Source organism: Oryzias melastigma, linkage group LG2 (assembly GCF_002922805.2).
Source record: "Oryzias melastigma strain HK-1 linkage group LG2, ASM292280v2, whole genome shotgun sequence".
Lineage (NCBI taxonomy): Eukaryota > Metazoa > Chordata > Actinopteri > Beloniformes > Adrianichthyidae > Oryzias > Oryzias melastigma.
Genome location: NC_050513.1, coordinates 753,335 through 780,427, shown reverse-complemented (window position 1 = coordinate 780,427; position 27,093 = coordinate 753,335). Strand labels below are relative to the sequence as shown.

General features: G+C 46.8%; 2 protein-coding genes across 7 annotated transcripts in view; both read right to left on the bottom strand.

The window, feature by feature from the left end:
• Positions 1-27,093, bottom strand: part of LOC112160147 (neural cell adhesion molecule 2) — a 615,672-nt gene that overhangs the window by 250,738 nt on the left and 337,841 nt on the right. The gene's annotated exons all lie outside the window — the stretch shown is intronic.
• Positions 1-27,093, bottom strand: part of LOC112160146 (histone deacetylase 4) — a 42,521-nt gene that overhangs the window by 6,844 nt on the left and 8,584 nt on the right. Inside the window, exons 3-17 of one of the 4 annotated variants that reach the window (XM_024294533.2) lie at positions 20,967-21,035; positions 13,031-13,329; positions 11,522-11,672; positions 10,564-10,687; positions 8,447-8,565; positions 4,314-4,442; positions 4,135-4,244; positions 3,926-4,060; positions 3,677-3,860; positions 2,844-3,061; positions 1,460-1,678; positions 1,168-1,363; positions 955-1,088; positions 782-884; positions 657-703 (exon numbers count right to left, since the gene is read on the bottom strand). In XM_024294533.2, the coding sequence (XP_024150301.1) occupies positions 657-703; positions 782-884; positions 955-1,088; positions 1,168-1,363; positions 1,460-1,678; positions 2,844-3,061; positions 3,677-3,860; positions 3,926-4,060; positions 4,135-4,244; positions 4,314-4,442; positions 8,447-8,565; positions 10,564-10,687; positions 11,522-11,672; positions 13,031-13,329; positions 20,967-21,035 (2,237 nt within the window). Of the gene's footprint in view, positions 1-656; positions 885-954; positions 1,089-1,167; positions 1,364-1,459; positions 1,679-2,843; positions 3,062-3,676; positions 3,861-3,925; positions 4,061-4,134; positions 4,245-4,313; positions 4,443-8,446; positions 8,566-10,563; positions 10,688-11,521; positions 11,673-13,030; positions 13,330-17,992; positions 18,078-20,591; positions 20,744-20,966; positions 21,036-27,093 lie in introns of those variants that run through there. The other 3 variants (XM_024294531.2, XM_024294534.2, XM_036214450.1) reach the window with 3 other exon arrangements.

The following is a 27,093-nucleotide window of genomic DNA, read 5'->3' as shown; positions in this document are numbered from 1 at the left end:
TGTAGCCGTCCTTCAAGTGGTAGGGGAGTGGTCTTTCAACAAGCTCACCCCTGATTGGTTAGAGTGGTTTCCATAGACACTCAGACTGACTTGGACCAATCACTGCCAATCCCTTGTTTTATCAGGATAACCCTTTAACACAGGAGCTCCAGAGTTTGTGTTCTTAGATTTACTACAATAATTCCAGGTTGGGGCTGCACGGTGGCGCAGTGGTTAGCGCTCTCGCCTCACAGCGAGAAGGCCCCGGTTCGACTCCCGGCTGGGACCTTTCTGTGTGGAGTTTGCATGTGCATGCGTGGGTTTTCACCGGGGACTCCGGCTTCCTCCCACCGTCCAAAAACATGCTTCATAGGTTAATTGGTGACTCTAAATTGCCCCTAGGTGTGAATGTGAGAGTGAATGTGTGTGTGATTGAGGCCCTGAGACAGACTGGAGACCTGTCCAGGGTGTACCCCGCCTTCGCCCATCAGCAGCTGGGTTAGGCTCCAGCACCCCCGCGACCCCAAAAGGGACGAAGCGGTTAAGAAGATGGATGGATGGAATTCCAGGTTGAAAAGTTCGTTTAAGATTCTGGGTTTAAGCGTCACGGTAACGCCTCGGGTGCTAAAGGGTTAGTGTAACGTTGGATCCGGATAATGAGTGAAAGAGGGACTCACCCCCACCCCTCCACACGGCAGCCGGACAAACATGGGGGTGATGGAACCTGAAGACGAGGAGGCAGAAGAACAGTTTAGAGAAGCGGTTTGGCGATGGCGTCGTCCTGACCGCGGCGGGGGCTTACAGTCCAGTTTCTGCCGCAGTGGATTGGTTCCGTACAGCAGAACGTGGGCCTCGGAGTGGACCGTCTGCAGCTCCTCCAGAGTGGCCTTCCTCCCGCGGATACACTGCACACAGAGACCAGTCAGCTCTCTGACCCGCTCCCGTCCGACCCGGTCTGACCCCTCCCCCACTCACCTCGCACTGCGCCCGCAGCCCCGTCTCCTGCAGCCGCGACCAGATGCTCTGAATGCGCCCGGCGTGCTCCGGGTGGCTGTTGGTGTTTCCGCACATGCACTGGTGCTTCTGCATCAGGGAGTCGTACACCAGCCCTGAAAGCAGACGCACGCTCAGCGGACGCCGCCTCCCCCACCCGGAAGAGGAGGTAGACATCAAGGGAGGGGGGCTAACCTGTGGTGAAGCGAGGCTTGATGGGAGGATCCGGTGAAGGGACGCTGATGGGGAAGGAGGACGCGGAGGCTGGCGAGGACTGCGCCCTGGACAGGGGGCGGTGCCCCGGGAAGGAGATGGACAAGCCGGCAGCCTCCATGGAGGCCTGATAGTTCCTCAGCTGGTGGATCCTCTGCTGCTCCAGCAGGAGCGCCTGCTGCTCATGGAGACACAGGAGGCTCAGAGGAGGCGCAGCTCCCAGCCAGCAGGTGGCAGCAGACGCCACGCTCGGAAGCACCGCAGGGTTTCCTACCTGTCGGAAAAGCAGCTCCTGCTCCGCCTGATTCTCCCGCTCCCTTTGCTGCTGCAGCGCCTCCTCCTGCACCTCCTGGGGGTCAGGAGGCTCCTGCTTGATGATGACCCCCGGCGGGAGGCATCCTCCTTCTTGGTGTTCCCGCAGCTCCTCCTCCGTCTCCTCGGGGTGGCTCTGGTGCTGTCGTCCCACGGGGGACTCGCTGGGCTTAGCCATAATCTGTAGGGGGGGCAGTGATGAGGAGAACAGTGATGGGGGGTAGAGGAGCTGCTCCTCCACGTGTCTTATGGAGTCAAACAGTTCAAGTCTAATGGAATGTGTCCCCCTCCAGTGATGATGTGCCCCAGTGATCAGAGACATTGCCCCCACAATAATGGTCCTAACTTAATGAAGTTTGTGTGTGTGTGTGGGGGGGGGCACATATACAGGTGTGTGTTCCTGGCCTCAGTCCCAGAGGACAGCATTGACGTCAGAGGACCCCCCCCCCCATTCACAGGACACTCCTCATTATCCCACTGCTGATTTCTCCTCATTTAAGGACAGAAAACGTTCAACAGTGATATTTTTTCAAACTAAAATATTTAAAATATGAAAGCGTATTTTTACAGATGTGAACCTCCATCTGGGCTTTGATGACGTCACCCTGTGACTGCACAATCTGCCTCCATGGCTTCTAGCTGGAGGAGAATCACGGAAGTACCGAGGTTTGCTTGTCCCCTGATGAAACAGCTGAGGCTTCTGCGCCGCAGGCCCCCGCGAGGACGCCACAGCATACGGAGGACCTGCGACAGCGGCGAGCGAGTGGGAGGCAGGAGAGGAAATCCCTCGTTTCACCCGCCTCCCTCTCCTCCATCAGCATGAATAGGTAAGAGCCATCGGGAGTGACGGCTGCGCGCTTCCTCCGTGCCCATATAAGGAAGGGGCTTCCGCTCCGTTACCATGGCAGCGCAGAGTTACCGCGCAGCGCCGTAGCAACCGCCTCAGCAGCAGAGAGAAACATTTGCACGCTATCCTCTGCTCGCCTCCTCAGCATCACAGTGCTGCCCACACAGCCCCCCCCAGCTAGGGAGCCAATCCAGGGGCTTAAAGAGCCTGACTGTGACCAATCAGAAAAGAGGTTTGACTCAGACAGGAACCAGGAAGTTTGAGAGGTTTGTTTTCTTCTGAAACATTTTTACATTTAAGAGAATCAAATAAATGGATTCATCTGAATTGAATCTGAATTGAATTCCAATATTTTAATCAAAATCGCTCCTCTCGTCTTCTTTTAATCTCAAGAACATCAATCTGACCTCGTTTCCGGATCAGGACCACTGGTACTTACGTTTCTAATTTTCTTTGCTCTATAAATCATAGTTTTTGCCCCCCCAGACTCGGCCTCTACCTTGTTGAGGTGCAGCTGCTGCTGGAACTGCTGCTTGTGCTTCTCCAGGAACTGCTGGTGCTGCTGCTGGACCACCAGCTGCTGCAGCGCCAGCGCCTGGGCGTGGGCCTGAGCGGCGCTCCCCTGAGGCAGCGGCGCCGACTGGGTCCTCCCCAGGGGCCGGTGCGGCCGCTGCAGCTTGGCCATGGACGCCGACGACATGGACAGACCGCCAACACCTGAAACACCAGAGGAGTCCATCCAGACTTTAGAAGTTTGGGAAAAGGAGGGAAACTCTAGAAATGTCTGCAGAGTTTTTCTACAATGAAAACTGAAATATTTACTGAGTTTGGCTCAAAAATGACAAAAAAATCTTAAAGTTTTTTTTAGATCTCACTTGTGCTGAACTTGAGATCAGTGAACAGATGCATTCAAGAAGCGAACGGAAACAACCATCTGTGCATCCATGCTGCGAGGCTTTTATTGTGAAATGTTTCTTTAAAACTTTATTTGGTCTTCTTTCTATGAAAATGCCTTAAAGGATGAGACTGAGCTGGATCAGCTCGGTTCCTGGTTGTGGATTGGATCGCTGTGTCTGCGTGCGTCTGTGCGTGCGTCTGTGTGTGCGTCTGTGCGTGCGTCTGTGTGTGCGTCTGTGTGTGCGTCTGCGCGTGCGTCTGCGCGTGTGTCTGCGCGTGCGTCTGCGTCACTGGTTGCTGAAAACAGAGGCTGTGTTTTTCTCTGCTGATGGGAAACGGCGGCTGTGATGCGCTGCAGCTCGTTAGCTTCAGCTCATGAATGGACATCTGTCATGGAGTTGGGGGGAGAGCTCCCTCTAACGTGCATCATCCTACCCGTCACCAGGGGGCTCTGAGCCGGACTCTGCTCCATCAGAACCATGTGCTGAAGCAGCGGGCTGTGGGCGCCGTGCCCGCCGGCCGACTCTGATAGGTAGGGGGTCAGGTGGGCGCCGGAGAGGAAAGGCGGGCTGAGGGAGAGGGCTGGCTGCAGACCTCCATCCTGCTGGGTGGAGGTGACCTGAAGGAGAGGGAGGGGTGAGACAGAACCAAGGATAAAACGTAGGCTGGGGGTTTTCTCCTCACGTTGGAGGCGGCGGTGGCTGTGGCGGTGGCGGGAAGCCCCAGGGTGATGTTGGGCAGGGATGGCGAGGTGTAGAGAGACAGCTGGTTCACGGAGCCCGCCTCGGCGCCGCCGCAGAGCCGCTGGGCTAGAGACACCTGAAACACAGCGGGGATGTATCAGTTCCCGCTGCAGAACGGAGGCTATGGCGCCCCGGAGCCGCCGCCGTTACCTCCATGCTGTTGGAAACCGTCACGGCGACGCCGTTCTCGTTGGGGATGTTGTTGGAGCTGTTGTTCGGGGAGCTAGGGCCCGAACCCGGAGCGCTGCTGCACGCTGAATCTGCACACACAGGAGCATGGTCACGCCACCACCAGTCAGGGGAAGCGGCAGCAGGGCAGCGGCCCCCACCTGCTATGTCCAGCGAGCGTTTCTTGGCGGTGGTGATGGGGCTGTCGCGGCGGCGGAGGAGCGGGCTGCTGCGGCGCTCGCTGACCTTCTGCTTCAGGCGGGAGCGCAGCTTTAGGTTGGGCTCGGAGGCTGAAGGAGGAAGAACATCATGTCATGGAGAACCTCAGGGCGGAAGAACCACCGACACTCCTCCCCCAAAGCCTCCCATCAGGATAGCTACCCGGCCTTCCAGCTCCAAACATGGAAATGTGCCCCGTATGAAACCTTTTTGTGAGACAAACTGTCACACGCTGCGACTCATTCAGCGTAACTCCCTCCTTCCCCCCACTGAGATGCTTCCCAAAGACGAGCTGAAAAGCAATTAGCTCCAATTTGGGAGCGGTGTCTGACTGCTGAAACGGCATTCTGGTCCTTTGTGCGCCGGGCCGCAGGCCCGCGAGCGACGATGGGAACGGCATGTCACTCTGGCTGCAGACACAGACACTAATGATCTGTTTATTCTGTCCAGCCAATCAGCAGCCTCCGCTCGGCTACTTTACCCCCCCTCCGTTTTTAAGCCCAGAAACGATGACATAACGGGGTCTCTCCGCTCCTCTGCCTCTCTAACCTCGTTGGAAACGCCACGGCGCCTGTTCCCGCTTGTGTCAGGTAAAAATAAAACGGAAGTGTGAAACTCAAAGTGCGAAGCTACGGTAACACAGAGCGGGCTGGTGAGCGCCGGCCAGATGGACGGAGACCAGTTAACCCTTTACCGTCTGAGCCATCTGAAGAATCTTTAACATACTGTAACTTTTCATCCATTAACACGATCATTCCAGCAGATTGTGAAGCTGAGAAGCTCACGCCACTTTTCTCCGTCACAATTTCCTGGAATGATCGTGTTGACTATTGAAAAATTACGTTAAACCAAAGTCCAGCCATCAGGAATTCATGCTAGGTTCACACTTGACGTGGAAGTGTCGCGGAGCAGAGTGCACGCGACATCCGCGCTCTCCTGCAGTTCACACCAGCGGTGGATTTTTCCACGATGGTCAACAGGCATTTCTGCTAGCTTTTTTTGTTCTTACCCTGATGGGTAAGTTAATAACCTATAATATGACCCCATGTTTCTGCTAAGAAGAAGCAAGTAGTTAGTAAGCCTACACTTCTTTAGTTAACTGTCTATGAGAGAGAAGTGTGTCTGGAGCTCCAGTGTTTAAGGGTTAACACCAACAAACGTCTGCGAGCCCAACCATATTGGATTGGACCGGGACTTAATAGCATTTTATTTAAAAAAAAACATTTTTGTGAGTCAAGACGGACTTTAAAACCTAAGAAAGTTGGTCCTTTTCCTGCAGCTTTAATACAGTAACCAGTTCATGTAACCACAACTTCACCACCAAACTCCTCCCTCTACTCTGACTCAAATCCTTCCATTAGATGCATTTTTACTTCTTTAATTTGGATAAACGGATTAAAAGAGGGACTTTGATCATAAAATCTTCCATTATTTATATTAAAATGAGCAGAAAAAAAATTGTTTTGGTTTTGCTCTAAATTTAAAAGGCCATTTAATATTAAACCACTTAAACTCCAACCAATCAGAGACTTGGATTTGGTAGTGATGGTTCACAAAGTGCCAACCATTTGAAAATTTTTTGACATTTAGCACCAAACCTCCTCCGACTGTGAGTCCATGCGCTAGTTTGTGGCAGTGCCAGTCCAGTGTGAACACCGCATGCCGAACGAGCCTGGTGTGTACGTAGCGTTAAAGGACGCAGTTTGAATACATCATCTTCAGTCAAAATGTCGATGACCACACAGCTGAAAAACTGGACAAACCAACAGGTCACATGACCACTGGCTCGGCCCTCCCCATCAGCTGGGACAGCAACAACTCCTCAGCTGTTGCTTAAAATCCCACAACCTAGAAGTCCCAGCGTTTCCTGTGAGGTCAGGCTGTTTAAGGAGGCAGACGGCTCCGCCTGCATATGTGGCTGCTTTTCTTTAAAGAAATAAATACAAAACAGAGTCTCCGTGGTGCGTTTATGGTTCCAGGTACGAGCTATCAGGAGCTTTCGGAGAAAAGACTCACCTAAAAAAAGCATCTGATATAGTTTACAACCACCAGAACCAGATCAACCAGAATCCTAGAAAGATAACAAACATTCTTTCTTAGAATCAGATGTTCAGGTTCTTCTAGCTTAAGTCATAAAGACTTTGGGTCCTGGTTGAGAAAAGCAGGACATTGACCTGCATGTCATGAGGATTGAGCGTCAAACTGGTAAAACGTGTTTGGATCCATTTTAAAGAACCATTAATGTGAGGATCTTCCAAAGCTGCTGGTTATAATGAGACATGAGTAGTTCCCCTTTGCTGGAGGAAGCATGAAACCGCACCACAAACGCTGCATTGTGGTCCGAGCGGGACACAACAGAGTGCTGTGCTGACCTACAATCAGCGGCTCCGTCCACTGTGGGTTTGAAGCGCCGCCCTGCGCTGTATGGCGTCCATCCGCATCCATGAGAAGGACCCCCCACTTTGACTCCCCCACGGCAGGAGCACCACGCTGTTCCTCGCTTCAATCAACGCCGCTGCGAGTCGGCGGGCCTCCCGCCTTTCCCGCCGTTTCTATGCATCTCTGAGAACACGCTCCACACAAGGCGTTATTCATGTGACGCTCTCGCACCCCCGACTCCGACCCGCACAACGAAGGTTAATGACTTTGGGCCCCCAGCTGACGAGGCGCCGCTTTTTACAGAACGCTCCTCTTTTGTCACGCAATCCCTTTTCCCCCCACAGCCCCCTCCTCATCCCTGCAAAAACAAGCACCTGTTGTGGTGTAAATCCTACTCGGGTTGCCGTGGTAACCACATCAGAGATGGACCCACCAGGCAACTGATGGGAATCAAGAAATTGCCCCAAATGTTTACAAAAAATTAAAACATAATTCTGTTTCAAAGCACTAATTAGTCAAATTCCTCCATGATTTTTTCTTTCCATTAGTGTTCATGAAACTTTATTTTGAAAAACAGTTGAGCTGCAAAGCAGGAACTGCTCTGTGAAACGGTTTTGTCCTAATTATATTTAATTATTTTCATTGAGTGTGTCTTTGGAAAAAGAGGAGTGTCTCTGAGCGATGCGCCGGCGCATTAACTGCAGGAGTCTGAAGGGGAGAAGATGCAGGAGTGCTGCATAAAGGAGGCTCTAAACTCCGCCGAGCTGCCATTACCATAAGTAAACCCGCAAAGCACGTCAGCGCCGGGGCAAACACCCGGGTGGCACAATCAGCCCCACAGAAACCCAGCAGCCAGCTGACACCACCAACACTAAAAGACTGGCTTTCTTGGAGGGGGGGGGGGGGTATATATATTGTGTTACATTGCTGGATTAGGTTTAATCCTTCTCACCAGCTCTGATTTCCTGAACTCTAATCCTCAGTCTCTACAACACTTGGAAAAAAAAGGAGAAGTTTTTATCCTCCTTTACTCTAACATTCTGATCTTCAGCCGTTCGTCTTCCTTCCCTCTTTTTTCTTCCTGAAGGTGTCGTGTGTTTGTGTGGGCCGGCGTTAAACCGAGCACCAGCCGATGTGGCCGGCAGCCCACAGGCTCAGAGTCAACAGGGCCCGACCGAGCCGCCAGCGCACTAAGTGAATAATTGCACTGTAAGACGACCGCCGCACACACGCGGTGGCCACTCTACACAGCCACACACACAAACACCCAGAACCACAGCAGCTGAAAAACCTGCAGCCAAGTCTTTGACACTAACACGTCTGTGAAGATCCTCCTTAAAGAACCTGAAGATGAATCTGAATCTCATCTCAAAATCTGCAGCTTTCCTGTTAAATAATATCTTAGAGAGGCCACTGGCTCTGAAGAAAGTATCTGCACCCTGGCTGAAAGACGAGCTTAAACCCTCCTTTCTTACTGTTGGAGAGTCCTGAAAAGAAAAAAAAAGGTGAGGGGCCGAGAGCAAAGCCCTGAGGAACCCCAGACACAACTGTTGCTTTATAAAAGTTTGTTCCTTCAAATCTGTCCCTGCTGGGAGACCCTGACAGTGTAGGTGTGATTAAACACAACCAGAAGTGAGTCTGCAGTGTTCCCTCAAACCCTCAGTGAAAATGAACAGGACGGTCAAAATAAGAGCACCTGTTTTTCGAAGTGGGAAGTCGTCCCGGGGGTTGTAGACGCCCAACACGGGGTGGTTGTAGGTGGACACGCCGGTCTGTGGGGGGGAGCTCTGGTCCAAGGAGCTGTGCTGGGTTTTCCTGTGGAAGAAAAGCTTGAGTGAGAGGAGGTGCAGCATCTCCAAAGACCAAATCCACAACATGCCCGTCATGAACCTGAACGGTTAGAGAACCTAAACGCCCTGACGGGGCTGCAGACGGGCGCCACCATCAGATCGCTGTCTGCAGGAGAAGCTGAGTTTCTGCTTCCAGAAACGAGTGGGAGTCAGAAAGGAAGAGGAGTTTCTATTTATGAGAGCAGAGAGGGAGAGAAGGCCGGTTTAGAGGAACTCTCTGACACCTGGAGGTGCAGTAGAGGAGATATGGATTAAGTTACGTAAGAACATTCGCTCAGGAACGACATTCTGGATTATGACAATGTTTGTGAATGAGATTCTGGATAATGTTGTGGTTCAGAAATGAGATTCTAGATTTTTTCAATGTTTACTGATGACATCCTGGATTATTTCAATGTTTACTGATGACATCCCGGATTATTTCAGTGTTTAGGAATGAGATTCTGGATCATGTTTAGTACAATTTGGTGCAAATGTTCAGGATTATTAGAAGCTGTGGAACCAAACCAATTTCTGTTAAATGAATAACGTTTTTTCAGACTCCCGCTGGGGGAGCTCTGTGCACCGCCCCCTTCCTCGCTCTTTTAAGTCTATGTGGTCACTTTTAGTAAATTCTTGGAGGCCAATCAGGGGGTGATAATGTTATCTGAGCACGGAGACACTCAGAAACTCAACAGTGAGGCTGAATGGAGCTGATAAGAGGCCACGCCCCTCGTGGTCTTTATCAGACTCCTGGAGAGTTCGGAAAGGTTTCAGATCTTGTGAATGGAAAATTTTCCTTCGGTAGTAAAATGAAAAAAAAAAAGACCCAAGTAATCCTGCAAAGCATCATGGGAAGTCTGTTCAACATTTCCAACAGTTGGCTTAAAGATTTCTTCTCTACAGGGATTGAGTTTGTCCAAGGAAACGGTCACACTTTTGAAGTTTCTGCTTCTTTTGCTACTATCAAATGTGTCACTCAGAAAAAGGAAAATAAAAAAAAAATCTAGAAACTGGTATAGAAAAACTCAAATGGGCATTTCCAAAGAGCAGGTTCTCCTCACATGCTGCTCTGCAGAAGATTGAGTTGCTTTCTGCAGAGCCTTCAGCAGCAGCATCTGCCTGCCAGTCATCACCTCAGAGGTGAGCACACCTGCAGACGGAGGCTGCCTCAAGGCCTCGGAGTCTGTCAACGCGCTGCAATATCCTCCATCTTTGTTTTTCTAACTGTGTCCACAGTCGCTCTCACACGCCAGCCCGCTAGCACAAAGGCCGGGATGATGGTGATGATGCGTCTTCCTGTCGTTTGTCCATCAGACGCGTCCTGAGTCTGTTCCTGAACCTGATGTGACCTGTGAACACCAAACTGTACCTCTGTTTGCCTTTAAAACTAAAACTTTACATGTATTTTAAGGCTTTTGAAATATATTAACGTCTTAACATGTTTTTTAGTAGTAATGTTGGCCTTTTTTTAAAAACATTTTGTATGCTTTCTAAATATTTTTGATGACTTAAAACATTTTTAAATAATTTCCCTAAATGTATCCTTAAAAACTTTCAAAAAGTTATTTTTAGCACTTTTGAAAAAGATTTTCAAGCAATTTTTTGGACAAATGATTTTAAGCCTCCATTTTTAAATAATGATAAAATTAGATTAAAAATGTACTGTAAAAGACATTTAAAAATTTAAATGTTTCTTAAATATTTCAGGTATTTTTTTGTAACTCAAGCTCTTTAAAAACATGATTAAAGCTTTGCTTGGCTTTATAAAAACACTTCAAAAGACTTTCACATTTTTTATTTAAAAATGTCTTTTTGAAAAGGTTTTTAGTCTTTATTTAGAAACCTTTTTAAATTGTTTTCAAATATTTTCTGAACACTAAAGACTTTTTTGAAGCTTTTATCACCATTGTAAAAGTATTTTTGAACTTTTTCTGGTTTGGGCGTCTTCAGGATTTCTGTAGAGCAGTCCCTAGTTTCTTACCGGTACCAGTAGGGAGCGTCGTTGGGGAGACCTCCTTGATTCAGGCTCCTTTGGGCCAGAGCCTTCTTCTTGTTCAAGACAAACTCTTGGAGACGCATCTTCACCTCAGTGCTGGCCACGGCACCTGTTAGTAATAATGGAAATATATATTTTTTCTATTTTAGAAAAGATCCATGAGAGATCAGAAAAGTTCCTCTGCACTAAGAATACTAAAGCGCTCATATTTTGCAATAGGGGTCCATTGGTAAAGGTTAGTTAATGCATAGAAAAGCATTAATTGCCTAATAAATAAAGTATTAACTAATGCTTAAGTAATGCTTATGAGGGTTTATTAAGGGTAAGGTCAGGCAATAAACATTAAGTAGAACATTATTTACACTTTATAACTCAGAACAAAAGTACTAATGATTACTTTAGACATTATAAAGGCTTTTCAAGTATATTAACATGTACTTAATGCATACATAATGGATAAATAATGATAAGTAATGTGGAAAGACAGGATTTTTTTCCAATCATGTCTGAAACTATGGCTCCAACAACGGAAATTTTAAAGTAAAATAATCCGACTTTTGTTCTTATGATCAAACTGAAACTGCGGGGGTGGAGCTTCTACGTCTGCAGACGCTGCCATGCAGACGGGTCTGCAGCTGCTGCCATGCAGACGTGTCTGCATTCCTCCCGGAACAGCACAGTGACTGGAAGGAGGAGACATGACCACTACAGGGAATGAAAACCCGCACCAACACACACCAACACACACAGACACACACAGACTGACGCGTCTTTTATCTTCTCGAGTGTTTGGAGGTAAAGTTCTTCTGTCAGATGTGAGGGAGCTTCCTGAATTTCCTGAGGAAACCCCAACCACGGCTCGCCGGCTCTGAGCTAGGAGGCGGGGCTATTTATCTGAACGCGTGGTGGGGGGTGAGGATTTAGCTGCTGGGTTTGGACTCACTCTCTTGGCCCCTCTCCTTGTTTTTCAGCAGCTGCAGCTTCTGCTCCCGCTGCTGCTTCTCCAGCTCCTGCTCCAGACGGTGGTTCTCCATCTTCCTCTGGTGCTCCAGCAGCTCCTGCTGGTGCTTCAGAGCCAGGAGCTCCTGCTGCTGCTGCAAGAACACGTGAGGAGGAGTCAGAGGAGCAGAAACCGTCACGGAGCTCAATCTGCTTACAGGATGCAGTCAAATCAAACCAGGAATTGGTGGAAACATCTTCCCTAAACAAGCAAAACAGAACTTTGACTGTCAGATCTGAATGTTCACATTTAAGCTTTAATAATTAAATGTTCACCTCAGCTCAGTTTTGGTCGTTTGGGATGTAAAATGATTTTTCATGACCAAAACAGTTTTGCCTAAGAAGTAAGTGAAATGATAGATTTTGGAGAACTGGTTCTGATCCTCGACCCATATCAGTTCTGGTGGAGCTGGTTGGATGGGACAATGAAAATCCGGTCTGGTTTTGGATTCACTCCATCTTAACTTCAGGCCGCATGCTTTCACCCGGACCGGCTCTTTAGAGCAAAGGATTCTGGGATATTCTGGAGGAACATGAGCTTCTGTGTTGCAGGGGGGGTGTGGGGGTTCTCGCTGCACTAATGCAAAAATGCTCAAAGCTCCGCCCCGAAACACCTGGTCTTGTCAACCCCCCCCGGTCTTCAGCTGACATGGATCTAACATTTTGGTTTGTTCATAAACCTCCTGAACGACACGGTTACCTCATTCCTCTGACATCAGTGGAAGCAATTACAAAAATGCTATTCTAGACGTCTCTGTGACGAGCGTTGCCACAGAAACTGTGATGCAGACAGAGGGGCAGCAGCCGTCCATTCATGCCTTCGTTTTTGGGTGTTCGTGAAGTTTGAAGATGAGAACCAGACAAATCTCTGTTGACGACAATGAGAATCCTGCTCTGTGGCGTCCTCCGGGTCGGAAAACATTCCACCTAGAGCGGCTGTTTCTGAGGTACAACAGCTAAAGATGTTTCTGTGAATGATGTTTCCTGAAGAGACAAGAAGCATCTTCTTTTGCTTCCGTACTGAGCCTCCACTATGTGGGACCAGAACCGATCCAGGTACCAGGAGAAGTGCTCCAGCTCTGAGAGCACCTGACAGCCGGAGAATCTCAGTGGGAATTGCAGTATTTTTATCTTCTGCAGCTCTGCTGCTCCCAGATAACTGGAAGCTTCAGCGTGGGCGAGATGGTCCACATTTCTATTTCCAGGTCATTTTAACACGTGATTGGGACTGGAGCTGCAGTTCCTGCACAGAACATCCTTCAAAGACTGGCCTGCAGGTAATTATGGGATGTTTGTGCAGCAGGACTAATGAACAGTAGAGGAGAAAATGAAGCTGAAGTTCTTCTGGAGTTGCTGCTCTGAGCTGATGAGGTTCACAGCTTTCTGAAGAACTTGCTGGAAGCGGTCCAACCCGCACACCTGCAGCTCCGCACCTGTGACAGAGGAACCTTACCTTGATGTGCTCCTGAAGCTGGGCCTCATGCTGGCGGGACAGCTGCTCGTGCTGCCGCTGGAACTCGGCGATGAGGATCTGCCGCTGGATCTGCTGCTTCTGCTTCAGCGTCAGCAGCTCCTGCTGCAGCTGCTGCTCACGCATGGAGGCCGCCACCACGCCCTGCCCCCCCCCCAGAGGCCCGGGCGACTGCTGGCCAGGGGGGGACAGCGAGGACGCCTGCTGCTGGTGGTCCACGCGAAGGTCCATGGGGATGGCGGCGGGAGGCAGACGCAGCGGCAGCGCAGAGTTGATGTCCACTGCAGGGAGGAAGTTCAGAGGTTCAAGAGCTTCAACTGGAAGACGTGTCTTCATGCATGAGCTTCGAGTCGGCTCTCTGAAGATCATCATATATGTAGAAGCTTCAATTTAAGGACTAAAATGCTTATTCTGGCAGTTTAATGGTTAACATCGAGATCTAACGAGACTGAAATTTAAAATAAATTAGGGAAAAATGTTATTTTGAGCAACATTTAAAACAGTAAGCTGCTAAAAATGTTATTTAACGACTAAAGAAAATAATAAAATGTATAAACATGACATCTTCTGACATCCAGGTGTGGAAAAGTAGGTAGAAAAAGGACCAAAATGTAGACAAAGCCAGCAAAAATAGTCAAGGTTTCTCTGGATTAAACCACGGCTCCTCAAACGTTTCCTCGTGACTTTTAATGACCTCTGACGTTCCAATGCAAAGACGCTACTGACCCTGCAGGAAAAAATCTGAACAAACTCTGACCAGATTCTCTACTACCTCCATGTTTACAGACCACACCAGCAGCTCCAGAACGTTCTCCTGGTCTCGCCTCCCTCTGCAGGCCTTTACGCCCCAAACATGAGCGGCTGCACATTTTTTTGCAGGCGAACAGAGACGGAGCCATAAAGCATCTGCAGAGGAGCCTTCTAATGGATGCAGACGGAAGCTGTGAGGTTTTCTCCGGCTGGACGTCATCCTCAGCTCAAGCCAACTGTAATTGTGCGTCCAAATAGCTTCACTTACTGTCAAGACCATATGGCGCCTATACACTTAAAAACCCAACTTCCTCTGTGGATCAGCGGGCACCCCCCCCCCACCTTCTACTCCGCGCGGCTGTCAATGAGACAACAGCGTAACAACACATGCAGCGAGTCCTTCAGGACTGCAGTCATGGGGTGTTTGTGGATGCAGCTCCTTCTGCTCAGGAGGACGACGCTTCAGCAAGTTTCTTTAAGCTCATTTTAACTGTACAAACATCTAGAAATTAGATATCACCAATATGAAGCGGATTTCCTGCTTTGTAATTCATCGAAGTTTAGTTTATTAAGCAGATTCAATTTAGCACTAACATCACTTCATTTATTACTTCACCTAATACTACTGAAGGAACTGTTATTAATATTTGTTCATGTCAAAGCCGAATGTCTTCAACGTCTGTGCTGAACTATGAGATATTATGACTTTCTATGCTTTTATTTTGAAAAATATTTAAATTTTAAACACATTTTGAGTAGTTACTAAAAGTTCTTTAAAGCCTTGATCACATGAACCCATACGGGGTGGACCCCAGTGCCAGGACCAGTACCAACCACATTCTCATTTACAACTCGTCACATGTTGATTTTGGTTGAGGACCTTCCGCCTCACTTTTTGACGTCTTGGCTGTCCCCGACTCGTCGTTTTTTTTAAAGACTCCCCAACTTCTGGGCCATGAACCGGAACCGGGACGTGGACCACACCGGTATCCTAACCATAACCCGGTACTGAATGCAGATCGATACCGGTCAGGGCTGCCACCATTAGTCGACTAATCGACTATTAAAATAGTCTCCGACTAATTTAATAGTCGGTTAGTCGTTACTTTCTATGAAATGGAGTCAGAGTTTAGTAAAGCTGAACAAAGTTGTGAATGTTCCGCACCAAAAAATACACTTTGTTCATATTAGAGTCAGTGAGAGAGTCATTTATCTAAAGTGAAAATAGTTCCTTGTTTCAGATTCTGACCTCATTTAATTGTGTGAATGTTTTGTAACCATTCACACTACAGTGAATCTCCTGCTCCTTTCTGGATGTTTTTTGACACGTAAAAACTCGATCACACTTTCAGTGATTTCTTGGTGTCAAAACGTTCAATGAAATATTGAGGAAAATATGATCAAGAGGAAATGAATGAGAAAGTCTAGATTAGCAACAAGCCTTTAAATATATTCATGGGAAATGTTTCCATCATTAAGAGTAATAAAAAAAAATAGAATTTAGCTTCTATTTTACCAATGTTTTTGGCTAATTTAGATTACTGAGGAATTTCAGGCTTTTTTTGGAGTTTAGCTAGTATTTAAGCAACAAGCTAGCTTTTTGGCTAATTTGACATCTACTGAGGTTTTTGAGCTAATTTGGAGTTTAGCTCATATTTAAGCAATTAAAGTTAATGGTGTCGCCATTTTCAGCAAAAAGCTGAGCTTAAGCATCTTCAGCGACGACTTTCAGCTAAAAGCATTCACACTAGCTTTATTGGAGGTAATACAACTTTTCTAGTTTAATCTTGTTTTAATACCAGAAACTAATAGAGGACAGAAGCTGAATGATTCAATAAAAGTATAATAAACTATCATATTTATTGTCTTTATTTTTAGTTAGTTTAAAGCTAATGATGGTTAAGATGTGTGTTTTACATCCACTTTGATCATGACCTGATTAGTCGACTAATCAGAATAATAATCGGTGATTAGTCGACTATTAAAATAATTGTTTGTGGCAGCACTAGTACCGGTTCTGGATGCGGTATCCAACACATTCTCATCTCCAAGTCGTCACATATTGAGGTTTGGTTAAGGACCCCTCTGTGTCACTTTTCAACATTTTGGGTGTCCACAAGTTTTTTGACGGGCCTGCTGTTCATAAAATCAAGAGTAGGAAACCCTCGGGACACGGTCCCAGACGCGCACTGGACCTCGAGACGGATACACTACCAGTACCCTAACCTTAACCCGGTAGCCTACTGATTCGTGTCTGGTACCAGTTTGGGTCCAGTACTGCATCTGGTAAAGTGTCAGGTTACTGGACTGGTTTGCAGCCCGGAGGCTGGGACCCCATGATTTAATGGGAACAGCCAGTACGTTGAAAAAAACAACGCGTTGGGGAAACCCAAAACGTGGAGGGGTCCTGAACCAAACGTAAATATGTGATGACTTGGGAGTGAGAATATCTAGCGGTACAGGTTCTGAAAGCGGTACCAGGTTAGGGTTAGGGTACAGACCGCGTCCAACAAAACAACCAGACCCCAGATGCCAATGGAGTAGCCAGCATGTCAAAAACAGAGGAGTTTTTGGGGCACCCAAAACGTCAAAAAAAGACACAATGAGGTCCTTGGTAAAATGTCACTATGTGACGAGTTGGGAGTGAGAATTTGTTGACAGTACAGGTTCTGTGGGTTTATCCGGGTCTGTGGAGGGTCGTAGAGAGGAGTGACTCCATCTTAAGGGGAGCACAGGTGTGTCTGCAGTTCTCTTGAGGCTCACCTTAAGGGATGTCATGAGAATGGAACGTACCATTGTCGTCCGTGCTGAGGGTATCATGAAATATTAGTAAGGTTAACAGAAATTACACACACTTATGACAGACAGATGATGCTGTCTTTCGGTGTCCTTACGCCACAATCTAGGAGTGTGAGTTCTGGCTCCTTACTGACAAATGCTGCTCGCATGTGTGGGTACATGATATGCAAGATATGCCAGCAGGATGTCCACACAAACCACTGTCTCATTTCTAACAGGCAGGAACGTGCACGTATCACATGAACAGGACTAATGGACTCCTTATGCAGGATTTGAAATCAGAATCCATACAATACGCCTGCGTCTGACTTTCATCTTTACATGTTGTATAAGTGTTCACGAAAACCTGTCACCCGCAGCATACCCGTAGATGAAATATACAGGTTTGTTCATCTTTCACCCACAGACCGCCTGTATCCAGCTGGAAGGGCAGTTGGGCCTAAAGCCAAAGATGTGGTTTTAGATCATCATTATTTACTGTTGTTACGGTAACGTAAGCTTCCCCACTCTTTGTATGAACATGTTTTGTTTTTTTTTTGTTTATTGTTGCATGTTTTTAACCTTGGAATTTGCTTCAGAAATTCCTACAAGGAAGCAAATGGAGAAGAAAAATCTTTTTCATAGGTCGGTTCATTTTAGCAGTTTTGTATTTTGTTTAGTTAATCGTGATTTTGTGGAGGTATTTATCTAATAGTTGAGCTGAAAGCGTAGCTCAGTCTAAATGCTAACATTTAACGTGTTAAGAAATTGTCTCTCAAATCAATGTCTGTTTAACACCAGAAGATGTCATCTATTACATTGTTATTTAATATTCTTCAGTTCATTTAGATTTTCTACACTTTGTTCAACCACAAAATGTAGATTTCAGTTAGTTTGCTAAACTTTTTTAAAGTTTTATTAGCACATTGTTTAGATATATTAGCATTTTGTTAGCATTAATTAACAATATTTAGCTTTTTTATTACTATTTAGCATTTTACTGTATTTTATGCCACTTAAGCTAATTTATTTGATGAGTTCTTGTACTTAAGACTTTAACTGAATTAGCGTTATTTAGCTATTATTGACTTTTTCCGCTCTATTTTATTTTTTATCTAATCTGAACTACTTTGTTTTAATAGTTCAGCATTTGTGTTATTACTTTAAGAATTTGTATATTTCTACCTGCCCTCAGTTAGTTCAGGTGAGTGGGATATTAACAGTAGGGGGTTGAAGCCAAACATGCTGATAAACGAACATTTATGTCAAACTGGACGTACTTTTTTAAGCAAATATAATAAATGAAAATGGTCAACTAAAGAAAAAGTTAATTAGAGTGAAACTGAAAAACTTTAGCTCCTGTCTCAGCTGATGGAGATCCGCGACCCCCCCACCCCCCAAACACACAAACCTCACATCTCTGTCAAAGCATCAGAGCCTCCTCCTTCATGCACCTCCTCTCTCTCCCTCCGTCAGTCAGACTCCAGGCAGCACACTCCTGCTCCTCCTCATCTCCTCTTGCTCCCAGTCTCTATCAGTCCTGCCCCCCCTCCTCTGCCTTTTAACCTGATAGGAGTCACCCTGCTTGACTCCTCCCCCTCCTGGTGACATCACAGGGCCGTTTCAGTCTGTTTATTCTGCAGCTTTTTCCAGGAATCCGTTGCTCCCCCTCACTCCTCTCTGCGCTCCAACCTGCTTCCAAGGCCAAGGAAAACCCTGATGTGCGCCTCCTCCTCCTCCACCTCCTCCTCACTCGCAGGCCTCCCTTTGCTTTTAATAACCATCTCTCTTCTTCCCGCCTCAGTCTGATACCACATGCTCAAATTCCTGTGCCCTCGGAATTTGCCTGCATTTCCCAAACAAATAAAAGCCGCAAACTGGTTTCAGGTGAAGCGGAGTGAGGACTTTCCCCGCACTGATGCTCCAGATCATCAAAGACCGCCCCCCCACGCCGCCTCCCCACAGAACTGACCAGAAACAACCGTCAAGACCGTCAAAGTCCCACTTTAAAAACAGTCCATCTTCTGATCTATTTTCATAGCACTCCTAGTGGTCATAATTATGATTTTACAGTTTTTAGACTAAATCTTAAAGTCTGTGTCGTTTTCTGGAACATAGTTTCTGCACTACGGCAGGACGTCTTCAGAGATTCATGCCGTCCAAATGAAAAGTGGATCCTGGTCTGGGACCAACCACTCACAGAACCAGCTTTCCCTGTGGTTTCGGTTTGATTCCAATCGGACTGAGTTCTGGTCTGCTCCCTCAGTCTGAACAGACTCCATGCTCGGAGTGGAACAACTGGACCGAAACGAGCATTACATGATCGCCGCAGACGAACGTAGATCAGCGATGCAACAGCAGTTCATTGAAATGATCATTGAAACAACTTGTAACCTGATCCAGTTTGCTTCTCACTGTTTTCCTGACAATCTATATGTCGTAAACACTCCTCAGTAACCGTTTACAGCAAGCCTCCACTGCACCAAAGTAGCAGAAAAGAGCGTTGAACCCGACGCTGATACTGAAACTATGCAAAACGTAGGACTTCCATTCTTCTTTCTAGTGTTGCTTTGCCCCGCCCTCAAATTCCTGGCCAAGGACAGAAGATGTCTTTAGTAATGTGGTTTTGTTTAGAGGCTTTAGTTCAAAACAGAAATGTCCAGTAGAGGGCAGTCTGAATACAGACCAAGCTGAAGGTTCAGGACTCGATACGACCAAATTAGGTGGACAAGGTCCAAAAAAAGCTAGCTACATGCTAGCTGTTTTGGGTAACTTACGTTTTTTTTTTTTTCTTTTTTCAGTTTTTAGGCTAATTTAGCATTTAGCTAATACTTGAGCAATCAACTATCAGCATTTTCAGCAGTCAGCCCCCTGTTTGATTGACTTTGACACTCCTGAACTAAATTGTAGGCAGAACCATTATTCATAACACTCTCTCCCACCAGCTTACAGCCCTTTCCAACTGTGGTGCAACAAAAACAGTGAGCAATATCAGAGCCATCCAGCCATATTTGACTGCAAGTGCATCAGAAAGGGGCGGAGCAAGTTTGTGATTTGTCGAGGCATCTTATATGTCACAAATACAATACATTTCAAACTGCATTCTTTTTGTCTGCTCCTGATTCCCAACTATTAGAATAAAAGTCAGAAATGCAGTTTTGAGCTTCATCTTCTTTCTTTATGTCCTTTATCTCCAGAAAAATGCTTCAAGAACATGATAAAAACACCATTTTCATGTCGAGTGTAAAACCATCTTCAACTTGACCTGATCTGCCGTCTCCCATAGATGATCTGAGGGACCCACGCTCAGCCTCACCTGTCTGACACATGTGGCATCATCACTGAGGCCACGCCCTCTACATCCAGACTGAACTCCCGACGGGATTATCGTCTCCGAATGAAACACTGCTCTTTCAGAGGATCTCTGATTTCATCACCTCCTCCTTTCACTCCTTCAGCGTGCCCTCCTCCTCTTTGCTCCCTCTTCACAACAAATCACAATCTGTTTACAAGCCCTCAGGCGCTCTCCACAACTCTTCTGGCTCCAATTGTCGATCTATTTATACCAGACAAAATGGGGGGGGTCTGATTGGAGGCCCCAGCTCCTCATTACTCCTCATAGAAACTGAAGAAACCAGGAGGAGAAACTCAGCTTTGAGGAGAAACCTGAGGAGGCAACAGGTAGCACATCTGTGGAGGAGCTGGTTCCTCCTGATCAGAGCGGTGCTGCCTTCCCGCACCCCCTCAGGTCTGTGGAGGTGCAGCCCCAGCATGAATGCAGATGAGAGGAGACGTCCGACTGCATCCAGAGGAGGATGCGGAGCTCCGTATCCAAGACAACAGATCTCCAGAAGATTAGACGGAGCCGCTCTGGAGCGGACCTCCAGAGGCGTGAAGACGACAGCAACACAGACACTCTCAATCCCAACTTCTGCGGCGGTCCGAGCTGCTCCTCCTGGACTTGGATGATGCATGGCGCATACATTACCTCACACTCCTTTCTCCTTCAGATTACCTCATCTCCATCTGTGCCCCTTTCTGCTCTCCTCCTGCTGCTGCTGCTGCTTTTTCCTTTTCCTCACTCCTCTGATTAATCATCATTTTCACTGGAGTCCATTAAAGCACAAACCGGCGATTCAGAGCCTTTTTCTCCCCCAGGAGTAGAAGCAATCCCCCCACACCCGGTCTGAGGCTGAACTTGCAGAACTTGCAGCGTTCAAAGAGGAGCTCCGACCTCCTTGAGGGCTGGAGATGGAGCTGCTGTTCCTCCTGCTGCTCCATCTCCAGACCGGAGGAGCGCAGCAACTTTGCAGGAGGGTTTTAGCAAGGAGATCACGTCCACACACATATGCAGGATGGAGTGGGAGGAGGGAGGCAGGAGACAACCAACCTGTTGGGATGTGGTTCAGCGCAGACGTCTTCAGCACCTCCAGCGGCGGCTCCTTTCCCAGGATTCCCTCTGTCGGAGAAAGAGAACATTCTGCTTCAAATATGGTCCGCAACATGGAGACGGGCTCCTCGGAGGGAAGAGGGAGGGGCGGGGGAGGGGGGTCACAGCACGTGAGGACCAACGGATGCTGGGGATGCTGGGAGGCTCGCGCTCAGCAGAGCCAGTGTGGCTCTAACAGCGGAGCGGGAGATGGAGGGGGGGAGGGAGGGAGGAGGTAAAAATAGCTCAGGCTTTTGTGTGTGGCAGCACATGCAGCGCGCGCACGTGCAGACACAAAGACGAGTGTGTGTGTGTGTCCGTCCGCATCTGCACGCGCGCTTCTTCTTTTTTTTTTTTTGAGGCGCGCGCGGGCGCATAGGCTGTAATTATAGTTGCAACATGAAAAGGCTTTTGTAGCTGCCGAGCCGCGGGAAGACATGGCTATAAAAAGCAAGGGGGGGGGGGCTCCTCCTCTGAGCATGTCTGTTTGGTGATCCCAGCCACCTGATTCATAAGTATTCAAGCGGCGGTGCTTCCGCGCGCAAACACGCAATTATTCCTTTGGATGCAAAACACACACGCGCGCGCTCATGAATCCCCTTTGAAGGAAGAAAAGCGGGAAAACGGCGTGATCTATTTCTGGAGCTCTCTGTGGACACACGCACATAGGCGCGCGCGCTCTTAATTAGCTGGAGGATGCGCTTCCAGCTGATTGTGTATTCGTCTCGCGCCACCTCAGATGAGCGGCGGGATCCATGGATTGGGTGTGGACCCGGACTCCCCCCTCCCCCCAGAAGAGTTCGTTAGAAGGGGGGGGCATCATCCACGGCCCCTATCTCCGGTCTATTCAAACGACACGCGGCGAAAGTTTGCAATTGAAATGAGGCGCACGTGCCTGCGATGACACCTGTGGCCGGAGGTAATTCGACGCTGCTTTTTGCGCAAATTGCTGGTCGCAGCTTCCACTTAAGCGGCAGGAATCAGGCCGACGGAGGTCTTTGTCTGCGGTTAGTTAGGCAAAGTGGATCAGCTTTCTGTCCAAAACCACACGCGGATACATGACACTCAAGTGGGGGTGGGGGGGACACATGCATGCGCCTCAGACTCAGTCCTGTTCCTCAGCAGTACGGGCCCACCAATCTTAGATGTAGCCTAGTTACCCAGCAGCCCCCCCTGACTCCAGCTCCCTCCATCCTTCCATCTTTTGGGTCCCAGAGAGATGCCAGTCTATAAATAGCCCCCTCAACCAAGCACAGAGAGTCATTTCTAGCTTCTTCTGTTCAAAACATGCAAGTGAGGAGGAGAAGGTCTGTTCTCAGCTGCAGAGAGCACCACTGTGACCCCCCAGCAACAGTCCAGCCTTTGTCCTCTGCAGAAATGAGACGTCTGAGTGTCCCTCTGAGGCGTTCACGCCGCAGAGAAAGACAGGAAGGATGCTCCGGCCTCATTACATTCAGCAGGCTTCCGTTCCGCCGGCCTCGTCCAGGGTGACTCTGGCGAGCAAGGTGAACCAGACAGGAACAATACGATTAATCAAACACTCCTCTCCTTCAAGAGCCTTTTCCTCTGGGGCGCAAATTCGCTTCCCGAGGGCAGCGGCTGACGTCACGGGGGCCGCTGGCAGAGAATGGGTGACCCCTGCTTGAGCCTTTATCACTTTGCGTCCCTGGACACGCTCGGAAACAACCGCCTGACCCATCTCACGCTGGAACATCTCTAATCATATTGAAAGGAGTCGGAGGGTTCTTTGCACAGAGGCAGAGTTTGGATTTAAAATGAGTGATTGCATCTGATACACTCAGGGTGTCAAGCTCAGTCACACATGGGGCCAAAATCAAAAACACACCTTAGGTCACGGGTCGAACAGGATAAACATTTATTGAACACTCTAAAACTACATTTATAAAAATTTAAAGCCGTAAGTTTTTAACATATGAGCTGGATATATAGCATTACCTGTGATAATGCTAATGTGAATGCTGTAAGCTGAATTCAGCCGCTGAAGATGCTGAAATCGATAGCTAGAAATGCTGTAGCTGATAACCAGCAAAAAATTTAGCTAAATGCGAAATAAGCCTAAAAACTAAAAAAAAACAAAAAAACAACTTAGGTTAGCCAAAACAGCTAGCATGTAGCTGAAATATTAGCTAAACTTCAAAATAGCCTAAAAATCTATGTAAATGCCAAAATATTTCAAAAATCTAGCAGAATGACAATTTTTAAAACTTTGAAACTGTAACTTTTAACATACTTATGAATAATAAAAAAGACAGGAATAATATTTCAGAAAAAATCAACTTAAACCTTAAATAACATTTAATTATTTTACTCTCTATAACAATATATATTGTCCAAATTATACAAGTTAAAAATAAGCACAAGATAACATCAGGTCATCAATAATAATAAAATAAAACGATCTGGAGGGCCGGATAGAATTACCGTGTCACACCGCTTCATCACACTGAAATATTTCATGAAAGCACCTGTTCAAGCAGCGTTCAGGCCTCTGAACCTACAGGTTCAACCATATTTATCAGTGTTGGAAATGAAAAGCACTTTATTTTCTCAACCATAGAATTGGAACTGGTTAACACATATCTAGTATTTGACATTTTTTGCTTTTTGCTATGTTGAAAAATATTTTGTTGGGAAAATCAGACAACAAAAATATTACTTAAAATACCAAAAGAAAAGCACCATTAATGTGCTTGGTGAAAAGCAACTTGTATACGAGAAGCAGTTGTAGAGCTCATTTTTGTTCATTGCTGTCTAGTCAAGAAAAATAATCTAGTATTTTTTTTGTTTGTGTTGTCCAAAGATGTAAATAAACTACAATCTATACTAAACATGCATTGAAAACTGTGTACTAAAAATTAAAGTTTCTACAGTTGTCTCGGTACATCGCAGGATGTATGGCAAGCCGAAGGGGTCAATAATCACTACCCATCTGTGCTCAAAACTAAGGCTTGTGTGGCTCTTAAAACAACCTTCCACATGGTGCTAAAAAGACATCAGATTATCAGGAAAGATTTGTTTATCTGTTTAAAAATGTTCACAATTTTTAAATTAAAAAAAAGCTGCTTTTTACGCGCGTTTTGGAACAACACGAGACGCCATTATTTAAGTGCTTTAAAAACGTGCGTTAAAAGCGTTTTTCATGGACAATACGCCGTTTTTTACGGCACTTTTCCTGCCGATTATTGACCCCTTTGCGATACAAGACGCATGTATATTGCATGCTACTTAAAGAAAAATGTGTTTTGTGGCAATAAAAAAAAAGTGATTTTAGAGAATGATGCTTTTTACGCACGCTCTAGTAGGGGGCAAAAACACTTTTTATTAAATATTTGTCATGGGAAACTACATGCTGTTCAAAACATGAATACAGAATGTGTTTTCAGGCATTCAAAACCACATTTTTGAATGCCATAGAATGTCACCATTTACACTTTGTTTTTTCTTTTTGACACTCGTCTTGCTTTATCTAAAGACACGCATAGATTACTTTAAAAACTGTATTCTAGTTGGTAAAAGTAACGTTTTTATAATTGTCCTGTGACATGAACGTAAATTAGAATTAAATTAGTGAATTAAATTGCTACTTTTAAAACATGCATAAAAAATTGAGTTATGTCAAAAGAACAGTTTTGAATGCTAGAAAATGCCTGTATTTTCATGTGTTCTAGGAGGGAAAAATGCGTGTTTTTAGACCCATCTTGTGTTGTCCAAAGACACAACTAAATTATGTGCCACTTTAAAACGTGTTAAAAACTGTGTTCTAGATGGCTAATACATTGTCATTTATGGTGTTTTTCCTGGTGTTCTTTGAGCTCTCTGGCTTGCCGTACTAACACCAACCATCATGAAGTCAGCATCCACCACAATACACCAAATAAATCTGGAACCCGGTTTTATGAATCTGACTGCGGAATGGAGGATTTTTGTTAGACCACATGTGTCAAAGTCAAGGCCCGAGGGCCAGATCCGGCCCTCCGGGTAATTCTATCCGGCCCTCCAGATCATTTTATTCATTATTGATGACCCGATGTTATTTTGCTCTGATTTCTAAATTTTATAATTTAGACAAAATATATTTTTTATGGAGAGTAAAATGTTGAAAGTTATTTAAGGTTTAAGTTGATTTATTCTGGAATAATATTCCTGCCTTTTTCTTATTCATAATTATCTTAAAAAGTCACAGTTTTAAAGTTTTGCAAATTGGTTTTCTTCTAGCTATTTTGGCATTTATACAGATTTTTTTAAGGCAATTTTGGAGTTTAGTTAATATTTCAGCTAAAATATAGCTGTTTTGGCCAACATAAGTTTTTTAGGCTAATTTGGCATTTAGCTAATAGTTTAGCTAGCAATCAGCTTCCCCATTTTTAACTATCAATTTCAGCATCTTCAGCGGCCAATTCAGTTTACAGCATTCACACTAGCATTATCACAGGTAATGCTATAAATCTAGTTCATAATTATGTTAAAAAAGTACAGTTTTAAAGTTTTAAAAATGTAGTTTTAGAGTGTTCAATAGATCTTTATCCTGTTCGGGCCGCGACTTAAGGTGTGTTTTGGATTTTGGCCCCTGTGTGATTGAGTTTGACACCCTTGTGTCAGATTAAAGAACACGTGTATAATTTAAGCAGAAGTGGAGAACTCGTTCAGAAGCAGAGTTGATAAAAAGATCTGGATTTTCAGGAGTCCCTCAGGGAGCTCGTTTAGTGACGTCCAGTCCAACTTTATCTTCATGTGCAGACCAACACTAGGACCTATGGGTTCTCCTGGAAGTCTTCTCACAGGTTCCGGAGTTCCTCAGGGTTCTTCTGGAGGCCAGAGGAGGTGGGGTTAGCGTCCATGCTATGCTTGGTGATAGATGGTTGCTATGGAAACCCTTCCATCTGTGTTCTCGAGCAGATCTAAAGGCCTCCTGAAATTTGGAGGAACGCTGGAGCCCTCTGTGCTCCAATCACGTGGCTGAGTGACTGAATACGTTTGAATGAAACCGTTTTTAATGAGTGACCACGATGGAGCCGCATGTAACAACAAACACCCCCCACCCCCCGGCTGATGCGGCGCCGCATGCTTCTCTTCCTCCACGTTCCAGCCGAACCATTCTCCATGATCGGCTTGCATAACCGCGGCGCTCCCCGGTGCAGCTTCAGGCCCGGCCCCATGTCAAAAGGCAGCAGGTCCGGGCTGGGGGGGCAGCAGTGTAAACCGTAATTGCTGCTGACAGCTCGCTGGCAGAACACGGTGTATCCCGTTTCTGGACTGGGACCAGACCAAACAGGCGGGACAAAGGCCGCGTCCCGCCGCTTTCATCAGCTCATGTTCGCTGGCCGCTGCCTTTGTCCGGACACCAATTAGAACCCGGGCCGCTCTGCAGGAGCGGGACATCCACCCCAATGAGACCCGGATGAGGTGTTTGGAGGGGGAGGGGGGCCGAGGCTGAGCATCATTTGCACACAGACAAAGTAGAGCTTGTGGGTGTAAAAGGGGGGGGGGCTGCCGTTGCACAAACCCCCCACCCCCCAGGTTTGTTCTCTGATGAAAACGTTCAGCCAAGCTGGTGGCACATGAGGGGGGGGGGGGGGCCACAGCGGCATTGTGGGAGGATTTTTGCAACAATCCTGCCCCCAATTTCCTCCAGCGGGTTACAGGAGAATCAAAAGAGACACAGAAACGTGACACGGAACGGAATTACCGGCACGCCGCTGTCACGCACGCCACCGCCCCCTCCCCCGATTTGAGCAGCATCAAACCATGAGGAGCGCAGGAGACCAAAATAATGAATGTTTGTGCACCACATGTGCACGTGCGCATATCTGGCGTCTAAAAATAGCATCCGGGATAAGCCGGGCGCTCTTTATTGCAGCGAAAGCGTTTAACCCTTTCACCCCCGGGCTTAGGCAGGACTGATTGCAGACATTAAGAGAGAAAGATCACTTAAAGGGGGAGGGGGGGTATAAATGAAAGAAGCTTTTCCCTATATGTTTAAAAGCTAAACAAGACCAGGGACTCCCCCCACCCCACCCCCGACTGCCAACAGCAGCACCTGACAGGTGTAATAAAAGACAAATCCATG